This window comes from Microtus ochrogaster, chromosome 24 (assembly GCF_000317375.1).
Source record: "Microtus ochrogaster isolate Prairie Vole_2 chromosome 24, MicOch1.0, whole genome shotgun sequence".
In the NCBI taxonomy this organism is placed as follows: Eukaryota; Metazoa; Chordata; class Mammalia; order Rodentia; family Cricetidae; genus Microtus; species Microtus ochrogaster.
The window spans coordinates 18,661,623-18,678,699 of NC_022024.1; the positions used below are offsets into that span (position 1 = coordinate 18,661,623).

Consider the following 17,077-nt stretch of genomic DNA (forward strand, 5'->3'; position numbering starts at 1 on the left):
GAATGCAGTGAGCTTTGATTTCCTGACATGCTCTCTTTCAAGTTTCACTTCCTGAATCATATACTGGAGACTTAACATCAATAAAACTTTTGGTGATGCAATGTTTTATGACATCATCATTGTCCTAATTTACAATAAAATGATACAATAAAAGTAGCACACAGTTAATTTAAATATTTTTCCAGATAATACAGCTTCTTATTCATTTTTAAAAAGCTTCAATGTGAATAAAAAATGAAAAAAATTAATATTCTTCTAGAAAACTGAACCTACATTGCTATAGATCCCAGTTAGAGAAACTCTCAATTGAACATTTCATTAGCTCAAGAGAAGAGGGATTTGGCTTCAACTGACAGCATAGGTTACTGCTTTTATTGGTCTGCATTAGTTAATGAATGCAGGGTATGCAGAGATAGAATGTGTTAAAATAATAACTTACAGAGGGTGTGAAGATGACTCAGAAGATAATGTGGTGTTTGTATTAGAATGAAGACTTGGGGTGACAGCCTGGGCTTTATAACCCTAGAATTAGGGAGCAGAGGAAGAAACAAGAAACTTAGGGATTGCTGGCCAGCCAGCCTAATAAAATAGGCAAAATATTTAGCAAGCTACTCATTCAGTGAGACACTTTGTCTCAAAAAAGTAAGGTGGAGAGTGATGGGGAGCCATATGTCCTTGACGTTCACATACATGACCATTACATGTGCTCATGCCAGTGCAGAACACACAGGAATAAAGTAGATAAGAACTCCTTACCATGTTGGTCATATACAGTAACCCTCCACAACCACAAGGCCCTGATTAAATGTTTTATTTTATAAGTTGCCTTGGAGTGACTATATATCATGAGAACCACTTAAAAAGTTATTTTAAGAGTACTGTGTCTAAGAATGCAAATTGTTTGAAAATATGATATGGTTTTATTACTTAAGAACCACAGAGTTTTAAAATCAGCATATTAAAAGTTTTGAACCCCAGTTTTAAATTTTCTTCATGCATTTTCTAATTTCAATCTGTCTGCTCCAAAAACAAATTCTGGGCTTCTGCTATGCCTCAGGCTACAGAGTATATTCATATGCTCAAGCCACACTAGTGTCTTAGTTCACTTCCTGTTGTCTTTGTCTCAGATGTAGCATTTTCAGCTCCTCCAGCACCATGTCTGCCCACATGCTGCTCTGTCCCGCCATGATGATAACGGACTGGACCATTATAAGCCACCCCATTAAATGTTTGCCTCTATTAGTGTTGCAATGGTCATGTTGTCTCTTCACAGCAATAGAATACTAAGACACACTGCCTGATAAAACTATAGACTTGGAGCAGGCCTATTATTTTCCATCTTCGTCCAATGTGTTTAATACTTTGGAGGAAAAATTAAAAAGTTTCAGAAGTCATTTCTCTATACATTTAGGCTCCAAAAGCTCCAGAACCTTGTTTCTGTCTTTTAATATTTTTTTAAACCCCCTCTAATAAATTTTCCTTCTTCCTTCAAAAATCATTTTAAACTTCTGACCTTCTACCTCAGGCCCTCAACCATAAAACGGAAAACAACTTCACACCTGGGAGCTGTGATTGAAACTTTTTATTATCAAACCTGCAGACGTTCTACCTTCAGACTTTCCTATGCCCACATGACTCTTCTAATACTTTCTCTTCATCATTATTCCGTCCTTGAGACCAGGAGAGCAGTCTTTGAGATCTCTCTCCTCTGCTGTTCTGTTGGACCCTTGTAACCTCAATCAGTGCTGACTCTTTTAAAACCACACTTAATACACAGGGGGTTGTGCCACGGGCACCTACCATGTAGTGTGCAGCTCTCAAAGTGAAGAGATGATGGATTTTTTTCACCAGAAAGAAACAGTAAGTGTTTGAGTATTTAGAGGCAAAACCTGTCCTTATCAGTACACAATCTCCGCATGATTGAAATATCATATGAAATGTAGTTAGAAAGCACAATGTGTATGTTTTTCTATATCAGTTAAAATTCAAATTTTAAAAATAACGAAACAAAAATATCTTTCTGCTACTCCTTTAATTACTATTTAATTTTGAAATGATAGACAGCTTTCTTTTTCCTATTTTAATCACATACTTCCCTACAACTCTCTAAAATATGCTCCTTCAGATAAAGTAATCACCATTCTATTATTATTGATGCCAGTATATTGTCAATATTTTCCATCTTTTCTTCATACTATCTTACAGTCTTGGAAACTCAGCTCTCACTTCTGCGTCCTCCCCTTGTTGACTGGAAATGCTTTTCCCTCTGGCCCCTCTTTTCCCCTCTTCTCGGTGTTCTTCTTTTGGCTTTACACATTCTACCTCGGTGTTTACTCCTGCCTCCATGACATTTGTTGACACCCGTGTGATGTGTCAAAGTTGTTGTGTCCAGCTCTATCACACCTCCCTTTCCCTTTCTCCAAATGCTGAGATAATGTACATGATGCTGAGAAAATATCCATGCTCAGTAATTCATCTTCACTCAGACTTAAACGTGCCCAGCCCATGTTCTCCCTTTGCATCCAAACTTTGGGATTGCTTCAATTTGCATGATGTAATGAAAAGTGAACTCTTTCCTTCTACTTCCCTGAATTCATCAATTCCCTTTTTGCATACTCTGTTATGGACATTTCTCATGAATTTTTAATCACAAATCACACTAATATAATTTATGAAATAACAATTACATGTTAAGGATTTGAAATTATTCTTTCTACAGAGTTAGTAATTTGCAATTATTTTACCCTTGTGTGGTTTGAATATACAGTATGTAAAAGCTTGGAGCCCAGAATGGCATATTGGAAGATTCTGTATATATTTAGATTGTAAGGCTTAGTGGGAGACAATTGGGTTGTTGAAAATATGCCCTTTAAAGGGTTATTAAACCTTAATATCTTCCTGTTTCTCTGTAGCTTTCTCTACCTCATCTTTCCAATATGATATACTATCCTGGCTAGATACCCAAAGCAATGTGTCTGCATATTCTTGGACTTTAAGTTCCAGAATTCTGAACTGAAATAAACTTATTTATTTATTTAATTCCTCAGTTATTTAGTTTTAGTAGTTGAAGCTGACTAACACTGTGTTGTTCTTAGGACGAGTCGAAACTCAAGGGGGCTTTAACAAGTTGCATATTTGGTATATTTTCTGAGCTTTTTGACCCTCTCGTATCTTCATGATGAAGAATTGTGGTACCCATTGGGAGCTGCTTTGACTTTCTCATTCAGATGATGCGTACAAGGACAATGATTTGGCAGGAGTTGTCATGTGAGCAAAGGTGCGAGAAGGTCATAGTTCTTCAATTACTGACACCTAGAATTCATAGATGCCAAAACGGTTAAAAAGACAGAGGAAACAGATGACCTGAATCTGTCCTTACCTTTCCTTTCATTTTTGTTACACACACTGTAGTCACGCTCTGTACATGACCCTTCCCAATCTTTAGACTTGGACTTCTCTTTGTTGTAGAATTATTTTCTCTGTCAATGATGCCCTGCTATGTAAGAACATTGTTTGAAAATTAACAAGGTCTTGTTTTCAGGATGTGCTACGTTCTCATGCTGTAACTGTAGGTTTAAACATGCGACTATTAAAGAAATGGGAAAATATTACTTTCCAAGATTGTGAGCATGTAAGCCACAGAAATATGAGATTGAACTAATTTTATGTGAAATATAGTATGGAATTCACATTAGTATTGAAAGAACACAGATTATTAAAATTGTAGTTATTTCAAGCTTGAATAAAATGAATTAAATAGTTCTTCATTACACTTTACTTCCAAACACATAGTATTAAAATGACTAAATATTGATAGAAACTCTCATGTGAGAAAAGTAGAAATGAGCAAAATTGTTATTATCAATAATGATATTTACTTCTTCACTGGGGAAAATTACTCTACAAGAGGAAACCTCACAGTAAATGTTTCTATCAGTCAGGTAACTATTTTAAATGTAGGAACATATTTTATAATTTTTTTCTTTCAAAATTGAACAGTATCATTCTTAAATATAAAATATTTATTATTTTATGCTTTAGAAAAGTAACAATAGCTGGGCAGTGGTGGCGCACGTCTTTAATCCCAGCACTCAGGAGGCAGAGGCAGGCAGATCTCTGTGAGTTCAAGGCCAGCCAGGACAGGAACCAAAAGTTACAGAGAAACCCTGTCTCGAAAATCCAAAAGAAAAAAGAAAGAAAAGTAACAATAAACTTCACTCTTGAACATATGTGGTATGATATTATCAGTTAGAAAATTGTTATTTTTCTTTATTTAATAACACAGTATTATATCATTTTTGTTTGAAAATTATTTCACTGTTGAATATAGTAAATTCCCACTATATTCAAAAACTACTTGTCTAGAAACTTATAAGAATAGATGTACATGTCTGAAGAATATGTTAGATAGTTTTGGTGTAATTCTGATTTGAGATAGTTTTCCAATAATGATTTTTATAGATATTTATATGTATACTCAGTTGCCACATGGTCAAAGGGAAATTATTTGTTAAAACTTAATGCTTATGAATGTGCCCCCTTGTGTGTAGGAATGCAGGAGCCATGGTCAATGGAATGTGCAAATAGAAAATGTGCACAGAGTAAGAGACTTTGGAGTCCTCACTGCTCAATGGGATCTCTTTGTTATACCCATAACTTTAAGGCTCAGAGATTTGTGTGGAAGAGGGAGGCAGAATCATTGTACGTACTAGAGATGGTGTAAGACACTAAGAAACAGCACTCATCAAATACAACAGGGCCGATGCCCACAAGACCTCACAGAAACTGTGGCAGCATGCAGGAGACTTACCCTATCTCAAATAAGACATATTCCCAACACCAAGAATGGGAAATGAGAACCAGGTCCCATCGTTATCCAAGAAGCTATTTTAATTCTTCGCTGCTAGAAGAGGGAAAAATCAGTTTCTCTTCAAGGGTGTATATTGACACTGGGTATATTAACCACACTCTAGGATATGCCTCATTCTCAAGAATCGTTGACCAACACAAAATATATTCACTTGATGTGTTTTGTCTGCTTTTTGTTTTTTTTTACTTTTAAGAGAGAGAAAGACATGAAGTTGGTCAGGAGGGAGGAAAGAAGTGTAAAGAGTTAGAGGGAGGGGAAAGAATATGGTCAAGATATATTGTATGAAAATTTAAAAAATACCTACAGATAGAATAAATAAATAGGCTTGGCCAATTCACATCACCACAAGGGGATAAAATTCCTTGAAAGGGTACACTAACTCACACTCAAACAAAAACATATATGAAGTCTAACACATTTAATAGTTGCCTACTTGTTAATACCTGACCAACTTAAACTCATTTTGATGTTGTGTTTGGCCAATGACTTATCTCTATGAGATCTTAGTTTTAAAAGGAAGACCTTGGGTCTCCTGATTTCATTGCTCTCCATGGACAGAAGCACTGTGGACTGCTTCCAGTCATCTGTGAGTGAGATTAGAACATACAACTCATGGCATCGTTTCTAGATTAGTGTTCGTTTAAAGAGTATTTTAATGCAGTAACAAGTGTTATTCAAAATTTTAATGTTAAAGTTGTAAACAGGTGATTTTATTCAGAACTCTACACTAAATGGTTTATTGGGCAGTGTAATGACATGGCACAGTGATTTCTGTAGGGATTACATGCTGAAATGTTTGCCTATAACTCCCTAGTGTTTACTTCCATTTCTGAGCTGTGTATGGAATTTAAGTTTGTGATATATATATTTCCTTTGTGTATTTTTTCTTATGACTTTCTTCTGGGCAACACTTCACTATACAGTTTGTAGTATTCAGAAAAATAAAACAAAGATTTTTTCTTTTCTTTTCCATTTCTCTTACCAGAGACCTTAACCTTAGAGAAAAATGGTCAGAATTCAGAATTGTTTGAACTCATCAGAAACGAGAGGTAGAAAGACGTGAAGAAACCACTAATAGCCTCCAGCTCCCTCTGTTCATTTTCTTGAACAATCAGTTTCAAAAGGCCAGTCACAATCCTTGTGGTTGCCCACTGGGCCCTGGTGCCTTGACAATGACCACTCTAATTTTCTGTCTTAAATAGCATATTCACAGATATCTACTTATTCTTAGCCTTCTACAGGTCTCTGCTAAAATGTGACTTTCTTAGAGATGGCTCTCCTGAGTATCACTGGCAATTACATCTATCTCTCTCTAAGATTGATAGTATTTAAATAAAACACTTGTACTTATCTTTAAATTACAGGTACACCTGCTGCTAAAATAAAATTAAATTCTAATAGGGTAGAGATTTTTGTCTGTCTTATTTGTCTTATTTTATTTACAGATCTGATCAATCACATAATGGAGAGGGATAGAGACATAAAATATATGTGTGTGTGTGTGTGTGTGTGCGTGCGTGCGTGCGTGCGTGCGTGCGTGCGTGCGTGCGTGCATGCATGCATGCACATAGATACTGCTCCTGTTTTGGGAGAAATAAGATTTTGTGTGAAAGAACAGTTTTAAAGTGATAGAATATTGAAGTTTTGTGAAGTCTGGGCACACAGCCTGCTGTAATTGGGTGTCAAAAGGTTTCTTGCAGCAAATTATCTTATGTGTGTGCTTGAGACTGCTTTGCTATATTTTCACTAGAAATTGCAAAAACATGTGTTAAGAGGAAAGACATTTTTATATTTGATCTCAAAATGTATGATAAAAGTGAAAAGAGGCTTGTATTCTTGGTCCAAAAGGATATCACTCTGTAATTATTTCATATAAATATTTATATAGGAAGTATAATGAAAAAATTGGCTTGAGGTATTAAAAAGAACAAAGAAGATGAGGCCAGTAAACGTGACAGTTTTCTTGCTATTTCATTTACTAGTCGTGTGATGTCTGATTAGCTGTTTCTTACCGCTGAGCCTCATTTACCTAGCCTATGAAAGGGAGAAACAGCATAGTAAACTCTGCTTCATTTGATTTTACACATATAGCCATGCTTTCTCTCTCTCTCAATGTATTCATTTTCATAGTTAATCCACCAAATAGCTTAATTTATAGGTCTTTCATTTTCCCTTTGGTTGCTTAACAGAGTATTAGAATATAAGCTCTGTATGGCAAAAATCCAGTTTTCCTTTGCATTATGCATCACCAACTACACAGAGCAAGCCAGACATGATAAGTTGCTGAGTCAATGTGCTATGTATGAATGGGTAAGCAATATAAGCCATGGAGTTTATCTGATAACTTGGTGGTAAATTTTCATGTGCAATCATTTAATGTGGAGAGACACTCTTGTAATCATGTCTAAACCATTATCTACGTTGTTAAGTACATTCTCCACGTTTCTTTACCCCAATGTAGATGGAGGCCTTCAAGGTTTACTATCTCCACTTCAAATTTAGTGAACTAATACAGAGTTCTGATGATCTCCATAACAGGTCTCTAGGCTGGCTGGTGTCTTGGTCAAGCAGGGCGTCAAGAAAGGTGACACTGTGGTCATCTATATGCCCATGATCCCACAAGCAATATATACCATGCTGGCGTGTGCAAGGATAGGAGCCATCCACAGCCTCATCTTTGGAGGGTTTGCATCCAAAGAACTAAGTACCCGCATTGATCATGCAAAGGTAAGTGCGGTCTTAACGGTCAAGTCTTACAGCTGCCTATAGCACACCACTTAACAGTGGGGGATCCATGATCTATTTAAGCATTACTTTATGATTTGATCTTCCTTTCACATGGAATACTCAGATTGAATCAATCCTTCCTTCCTTTCGTTCCTCCTTCCCTCCCTTCCTCCCTCCCTCCCTTCCTCCCTCCCTCCCTCCCTTCCTTCCTTCCTTCTTCTATTTCTCTTTACTCCTTCCTTTCTTTCTTTTTTGCATGCATCTCTTCACCACACATTAATTTTGAAGCTTTTGCCATACCAAACATCCTGCTAGGTATTTAGAGGAATACAAAATACGAGATGAAATGTGTGCTTTCTGTTTTATCTTGTATGTATGGATGTGGATAAGACACCCAAGAAAAACAAGTGAGAAATAATGTACTCCTCAGACATCTCTGCATCTCTGAAACTTTCCTTGAATCTGGGTAACAAATATCCCTTTATGCGTATTCCTTGGAACTGGGTAATAAATTATTATTCCCCAGATTATTTCCCAGAGAGATGGACACAAAGATACAGGGCTAAGAGTGAATGCTTGGAACATTGCTCTCATATGTTTGAGTTGGGTACTATGATAACAAGTTCCATAAAACTATTCTGAGAGACTCTTGAGGTATGACCTTAAATCATCTAGTACATGATTTATGGCTTTCTATGATACACTTAAAAATGTTGGCCATTGTCATTTCATGAGTTCAGCACATAAGAGATACATACTCTCATAAACAAAAAGATCTTTGTGTATGTGTGTGTGTGCACATGTGTGTGTGTGCATGCATGTGCATGTAGGTGCATTTGGCTCTGTACGTATGCGTATGACTGTAACAGAGGCTAGCATTTCTCTGGATCATGAGAGCTTTCCTTGGTTTAATGAATTCTTTGGAAGGTATTTTAAATAGCTCTACTTATGAGCCCTTAGCATCATTAAGTCTATGATTTTGAATAGGTAAGTGAGATTTTATGTGTTAGCGGTTTTAAAAAGAGGGCTTGCTGGTTTTCAGACCATTGTTTAATGGTGAACAGAAACCATTCGAACATTTCTTTCAAAATATTAAACTGACCATCTACACTGAAGTTTTGTGATGGCTTCAGCTAGGATTTCTAAAACCTTTCTTTTCTTTCACTTCTTCTTCCTCTTTTAGCCCAAGTTGGTTGTGACGGCATCATTTGGCATTGAACCTGGAAGAAAGGTCGAATACATCCCGCTAATAGAAGAAGCCCTGGGAATGGGGCAGCACAGACCAGACAGGGTTCTCGTTTACAATCGTCCAAATATGGTAATTTGAAACTTTAACTTTCTTCTTGCAGAGAGTATTGTGCCAAAAATAATTTTAGTCATTTGAAAACTATAGCTGTAAACTACTAAGTATCCTGAAAATGATTGTAATTAAAGAAGCAAAACAAAAAGATGCAGATGATAGTGTCTATGGACAACTAGGTGAGAAGAACAAGTAATAAGGTATACAAAGTGCAGGTGACAGTAATACTTTGTGTGTGCTTCTCCTGGGCTGTCATTTATGACTTTAAGTTTTGTGATAATATTAGCAAATACAAACTACCTGCTTACTGCTTGGTTTTCAAGATACTATGGACATCTTCTTTAAGATTCAAGCATAATTAAAAACAATCTTCTAAGAATTGTATGAGTTAGAGGGTACTGTTACTTCTCTTTGAGGAAAAGGAATCATTGTGTATTATGTTAAGTAACCTGCCTCATTAATGACAGACCTGATTTGGCCTCCATCACTTGTGCTTTGAATGTGTACGTCATCATCACCTATTGGCAAGGTCTGATTAGTCATATGAAAAGTATCTTTCAAAAATTAAGGAAAGTGTTTTTTTTTTTTTTTTCTCATCCAGAGATAGACTATGTTTGGGAAAAACCAAACTTGACTATTTTATACAGATGAATTGTTCTATCATCCACGAAGGATGAAAGATTATAGCAATGAAAATATTTTATATTTTCTTGTCACCTTGACCTGATGGCCACCTTGCTTCTATGCTCAATAAATTCTGCAACTGCATACAGTAGGACCAAGTCAACTTTTCAGTAGATCATCTTTCTTTTTGCAAAAGATAAATTACAAAATCGCAAACACTGGTGTGTTGCCTTTTAGACCTCTTGAGAGGATCTCATCAGAAAATACTTAATTGACAAGTTTGGAGACTAGAGTCTTAAGACTGTCATTTTGATGAGCACATAACAAGAATCATTGCCACAATAAATTCCCTTGTGAAGCTTCAGTGCTGTGGTTCATGAACTGTTGCACCCAGTGAATTTAATGCTCCTACTGTCTCAGAGAAGAAGGCCAAGATTCTTTCCAGCACATTTTTTCTTAAAAAGACATGACTGCCACATAAATCAAGGAACACAAAGTCAGCACCTGAGCAGAGTGTAGGTGAGGAGAGGGACGGGACAAGCAGAAATGCTCACTCAGAAACGTTCATTTCATTCTACTGTTTATACATAGATAAGTGTTCCCTTAGGAGTTGTGGAGGCCTTGTGTTAGCCTGGGAACAATGTGAGTTGGTTTCCCAGTGCCTTTACTTATTTAGTTCTCGCAGATCAGTGAGTTGGATCTTATACCTGGCTCCATTTTGCTGCCGGAGACACTGAGCCATGAACCTCAAAGTGAATACTCAAAGTCTAGCAAATGGATATAGCAAGGTTTGAACTGCAGTTGGATAACTTTTAAACAACAAGATATATGCTATCTAATTTGCTCCATAAACACATGATGTTTAAATATTCAGCCTCTTTATCCACATTTTAGTGTTTTTCTCTTTTCTTGATAGAATTGTTTTATCTCTTTATCCCACCTAACTGGCTCCCTTTTTCCCTTTTGGCCTGTCCCCAACTTGCCTCTCCAGTGATACGGATGAAGGCTTTTAATACATCTTGTCTTTATACGAGCCCTATTATTTAGACAGTAATTAAACCTGGTGGTTGGGTTTGCTTTGAATTTAGAGAGAAACAAATGGTGAGGACAGGTATTGTGTCTCATTAAGTAGTTGCACTTTTGCCCAGTGAGGTAAGTTTGGCTGCTCCTCCTAAGGCTCAAGCAAACTATGACAGAACCAAAGGAATATCACTTGTTTTCATGGTGTTCTCTCAATGCTCTCTGTTAAGAATTTTAGTATCTAGGGAGGACTTGCCTACACACACACACACACACACACACACACACCACACAACACACTCACACCACGCACACATATACCATACTCATACAGACAACACCACACCACACACACAACATACACATACACCATATTCACACATACACTCACACACACATACCATAGTCACACATACACACACCACACACACACAAACCACACACACACACATATATATGCACACCACACACACGCTAACACATCACTCACATATACACCCTCACATACACCCTCACACACACATACACACACACACTCAAATACACTTTACACAGTAAATGCCAATATTGATAATTCCTCTTCATTTCCTTGGAATCTTTTACACGTCCATTTCTTCTTAGCCTAAAGAATAACCATTTTTTCCCTAGTCCCCATTTCATTAGGTGCTTGTAAAAATCAAAGATGTTTGCAATCACAATTCAGTTTTCATTTTGCAATGTGATGATTTTTACAGTTCTACAGTTATGATGGTAAAGCTTTGATAATTCGGAATTGCTTATTTTTATCTCAGGCATAAAACGAAATGGAAACACAATTTGCTTACAGTTCTCTGTTCTGTTTATTTAAATGGTATCAGCTGCTGCCCTATCCGAGGGCGGAAAGAGACGTCAGCTGTGCTTAAAACACACAAATGGCGCTCAGTTCAGATGTTTATCTACAAATGAATTTACTCAGACATATTGTATTCATGATATTGCCTCGATGTATAATTTGTAAATGTGCATATGTAAATGAATTAAGAGTGTTTATAGACCTGGATAATAGTGGAGATTCTGGAAAGTTTAGAAGTGATCTTTCTTTTGGGAGTGCCCTGAAGCCTGGGAGCTTAGCCCTGACATTGTCTTGATAAAGTCAGTGGCCACATACGTGTCTGGCTGTGTTGGTCATTTATTCCACTAAACTCTGTATAATTAGGTTCTGCCTGTGTTTATGTATTTCTTCACTATAAACTTCCTGATATACCACGTGTCAGAGTGCACACCTTTAACCTTAGAACTCTGGAGGTCGAGGCAGGCAAATCGCTGTGATTTTGATACCTGCCCAATCTTCATAATGGGTTCCATGCCAGTCGGTGATATAGACTATCAAAGCAAACAAAAGACTCTTCCTAATAAGGATTCTTGACTTATGGTTGTGAGAAACAGTCAACATGATGTCTTACCTAGATGGCTGTAGTTTCTCATTAAAGTGATTTTTGACCAACCCTACTCCCTATTTATCATATTTCCTCCCACTTAATGACCCCCTTTTTTTTTCAAGACAGGGTTTCTCTGTGTAGCTTTGGTGCCTGTCCTATAACTACTTAATTTACGTAAGGTTGTATCATTTTGATGACATGGATGTTATCACAAAATTTACAAAACAAAAACCTTGCTCTTGAGGGAGGAAAACAAGTTTTTTTTTTTTTTTTATCATATTAATGACTGAGGAGGAGGAAAACATTTTTGGTGTGTCACCTGTTCTCTTTGATTTGGAAAATAGGTTTCTCTCGTGAATAAACACACATGGAACTCTCTCTTATCCCTGAAGTGACTTGAGGTGGCCCACTAGAAAGACAGCCGTAGTGTGACTCCCAAATGTCACTGTATGAAAAATATTTGAAGCGTTACGTGATATTTCCTGATGAGGACAGACCTTCTAAGTTAAAGGTCAATTAGGACTTAGTTTTTAGCTACTTGTACACATTCATGTTTGGAAACCTGTATGTCTGAGTTAGTGAAGCTCAGGGACTCAGGAAAACCCGACAGCATCACATTGAATTCTTTAGGGTAGCCTTCGAATGCAATAAAAACGTGGTTTTTAATCCATGAGACGGAGAGTAACATCAAACCACTGGATCGTGTAAAGATAGCTTATTAAAGAATCTACCTTAAGTTGTAAGTTTGAGATTTATTCATCAATCGAGTGCTAGTGTCATGAAGACACGGTTTTCTAATGGATACTCACACTTACAGATGTATACGCTCCTTGGCTGTCCTGTAACTCAATGTCCTATATTCACTGTGCACATTTTTACATTTTTGCTGCTTAGGAGAAAGTTCCTTTGAAGCCAGATCGTGATCTTGATTGGGAAGAAGAAATGGCCAAAGCCCAGTTACATGACTGTGTGCCTGTTCTCTCGGAACACCCTCTGTACATTCTCTATACCTCGGGGACAACAGGGCTGCCTAAGGTATTGGCTTCTTTTCAGATATCCACCACGGCGACAGATCTCTATTGCAGAGAATCTATGTGATTATGGAACGAAAATTTTGCAGATTGTAGCTTGATGATTAGACACAGTTCCTTTACTCCTTCAATAAATTCTGTCCAAACATTCTTTAAAGGGAAACACTTTGACCCTCGTTGTTCAAATTTCTCACTGTCAACAGTAAGTAGCTGGTTCGGTGAGCTGATAATTTCAGTATGTTGTTAGTTGAATATTGGTATAAAGATACTTTGTTATATATACACACACACACACACACACACACACACACACACACACACACATATATATATATATATATATATTCACTTACTATGTTTAACTTTGTGGCACTGCGGTTGAGCCCAAAGCAAAAGATACGTTTGAAAAGATAAGTTTATCTTTTAAATGAGGTAGGTGTTCTATATGCTATAAGATGGATTTATTTACATTTATTTATTTTGAATATGTGTGTGTATGTATGTAAAGGGTGGCCCTGTGTGCCATAGCATACATGTAAAAGATAAAGGATAAGACCCAAGAGTTGGTTCTTTCCTTCTGTCATGTGGGTCCTAGTGATCAAACTCAGGACTTCTCACTGGGTAAGAAACACTTTGACCAACTGATCCAGCTTCACGGCCCTAAAGTAGACAGTAAACTGAAGATAATTTAATATGTTACTAGAAATTTGAGGTTGAAGTCTAGATAGTTTGAGTCAGAGACTTTTTATCCAAATTATTCAACTATTTGATTTATAAAAAGGAGATACTTGACATCCTTCCATTCATCTGTCATGAAAAGTATTTTTGCAAAGCAAACAATAAAAGCATCAATATTCACAAATGTATCTGGTATCGACAAATGACCGATTAGGATGATGTCTTCAAGGAGACATCCTTCAAACAACCTCATATTTTTCCTTGTGTGTGTCTTAATTAGCTGGCTCACTATTCATTAAGTCAGAATTTTATAGGGAGATCAATGTTTCAAAATCCTCTTCATCTCTTAATAGCATTTCTTTGTTACATTTAGGTGTTTGAAAAATATAATCTCAAGCATATTAAGATAATGACCCCATTAGCTTTACTTTTAAAAGGAAATTTGAGGTAGTCCATGGAAAAGTTGTGTGTGAAATAGAAAATATCTTGTATGAGAATATATCCATAGATACGACGTTTTGTTGTATTGTTTTCTTTCATTGTATACTATATGCAGTTGATGCCCAGTAATCTTTTGTTCCTTGTTGGTTGTCAAACTAGATATGTGCATGTGCAAAATGATATTTTTATTGAATTAGCATCTAGTATTTTTGTTACAACTCTAGTCATTTGAAAAGTTAATATTTCTTCATTATTGACGACAAAGATTTTTTGGTTGTTTTTTAAGCAGTCCATGTGATTTATCCTCATTTCATTTTCCTTATTCACAAGCTCCATGCAGTTCAAATGGACATTTCTCCATAAAATTAGACTGGGTTCAGCAAAGCTATAATTTTATATAGAAGTCGTAATATAACAGAAAAACCCTAAGACTGAAAATGACATAGCCTCATTAAACTCAAATATGAGTTTAATGACAAATATCCCACCTTAGTTTGTCAAAAACATCTAATACACACACACACACACACACACACACACACACACACACACACACACACACATGCTATACTGTGACTTCAGATCATCCTGCAATTCTCTGTTACCTGGATCCCTACTGATCAGCGGAACAGAAGAGCTGTTTCCAACAGCCCAGCCAATATAAAAGAAAGGCAGTAAACTTAATACATAGGGCACTAAGTTTGAAATGCAGTTTGTAGCTGCCTCATGTTTTCTCTGGGTTATAGACTTCCCTTCTTGAATCCTCTCATGCCTAAGCTAAAAATAATCCTTGGATATTTCTTCTATATTCTCTCTTTTCCTACCTCATAGACTATCCTCAAAGCAATTTATTTCAGTATGTTGGAAGAAGCTTTGATTATTTAGATTTTTGCGCAGTTGAGTGCAATACATGCATTGAGTGTTCAGTCTATGAAAAACAGATAAAATGTGAGTAATTCATAGTCCTAATCTAGGAGGGTGGAAATATGCATGGATATGAGCAATATGATACAGACAGTAATCAATTTGTGGCGGAGATATACAACAAAGACAAGAAGATTGTTTTTCAGGCTCTATGGCTTAGCATTTCACTTAGGACAGTACTGTGGAATAATCCTCTTGTATACTGTAAAGATTTCTCACTCAAATTCATATGATAGAATGCTGATTGACTAGTAGTCAGATAGGAAGTATAGGCAGGGCATGAAGTTAAGGATGATAGGAAGGAGAAGGTCAGAGTCTGGTATTGCCAGCCAGCTGCCAAGCAAGTAGAACATGTTAAAATATGAGGTACCAAGTCATAAGACATGTGGCAAGGCAAACCTAGAAATATGGATTAATTTAATATAAGAGTTAGCTAGTAAAAAGCCTGAGCTATCCACCAAGCATTTATAATTAAGGTAAGTCCCTGAGTGTTTATTTGGGACCAGGTGGTCAGAACAAGAAACACCCGTTTACAGGACAGCACAATTAATTGGCACAAATCAAACTTGATTTAGAGTTAGGAGTGAGACAGAAGAAACCACGAGTTTAAATTTGAGTACAGATGCAAAGGAAAATGATCTTGATCTGGTTTCTGGGTTTGGTGTTGAACATATTGTGTATGGTGTATGTTTGGGATATTAATACTAGTACAGTCAGCAATTGGAAATGAGCCTAATTCCAAGAGCTACCCTGGGAGCTGGATATAGGCCCTTGTGAATCACCAGTGTGTAGGTCTGGCTTGCAAATCACAGAGTGGGTGGATTTGCAAAATATGCTGTTATGTTTTTTTTTTCCTGGATAGAGGTGAATAAACATCGATTTGCCCCACCTGGGGCACTGAGACAGACACAGAAACTACTCCAGTAAATCTAGAGATTGTACTGACATTACTTCCAGTAACAAGGGATTATAAGGAAGGGATTGCTTCAAGGAGCATGATGACTCAAAGGTAGCTACATCTCCAAAATTCTCATATCTCACCCTCTTCATAGGAACTCCTCTGGAGACTGCCCACTTCTCTAGCAATTGATGACTGTTTTTCTATCACCTGAAAGAGACACCTTGCAAATTATATAGCATTCCAATCACTCTAAGCTTTGTACGTTCCATCATTCGATGAGCCTCTTTCTTTCTACAACAGGGAATATTTCAGTTTGGAGGAAATAACTACATAGCACGTTGGTCCTTACTGATGCTCTGGCCCTTTTGCCATCCACTCTTCCATCATGTATGCTAAGCCTTGGATGGGCTGATATGCTGCTCTGTACTAGTCTGGCTATTTTATTTCATTTATGCTTGAGAATCGGGCCGCTATGTCGTGACAACAATCACTTATTCTCTAGAGCATGACTTGCTATGAAATTGCAGCAATCACCATCTACTGGGGAAATAAAGAATTTTCCCTTCATACCCAACAAATGTGTATAATAATCTGTGCATAAAACCAAATATTTATAAGGCAATTAACAGACACCTCACATCCGTTTAACAAAATAGTGATCAATCACTTTCATGCTCCGGAGACATGGTTATTTGTCTTGGATTGCAATTTTAAGAACAAATTATTCTGTAGAAGGATCCCAAAATTGAATTAGAAAACACTTCATTGAACTTATAACACTCAGGTCAATGGACACATAATGGTTTGTATATTGGTAGTTTAAATGCATGGTCCACACCAAGCAGGACAATAGGGGACAATAGGTGACAAAAGCCATCCAATGAGGAAGGAACTTGCACCGCAATCTCATCTTGATTTCTCCAAGTCTTATAACCAAAACATGTAATATGTTTAGCTTTAGGGAACTACTTTCTAATTCTAACATAAAATCACACCAGTCAAAGCCCTTCTTTAGCACTGGTCTTTAAAAAAAAAACCCAGAAACACTGTAGAATTTTGGTATAGCTTTACCACCTACATAGTAAGGATTCTTTCTTTCTTTCTTTCTTTCTTTCTTTCTTTCTTTCTTTCTTTCTTTCTTTC

The 17,077-nt window shown here is 36.8% G+C and overlaps 1 protein-coding gene across 1 annotated transcript in view; it reads left to right on the forward strand.

The window, feature by feature from the left end:
• Nucleotides 1-17,077, forward strand: part of Acss3 (acyl-CoA synthetase short chain family member 3) — a 147,439-nt gene that overhangs the window by 42,960 nt on the left and 87,402 nt on the right. Inside the window, exons 3-5 of the mRNA XM_005358097.3 lie at nt 7,409-7,597; nt 8,781-8,915; nt 12,854-12,994. Coding sequence (XP_005358154.1) covers nt 7,409-7,597; nt 8,781-8,915; nt 12,854-12,994 — 465 coding nt within the window. The remainder of the gene's footprint in view (nt 1-7,408; nt 7,598-8,780; nt 8,916-12,853; nt 12,995-17,077) is intronic.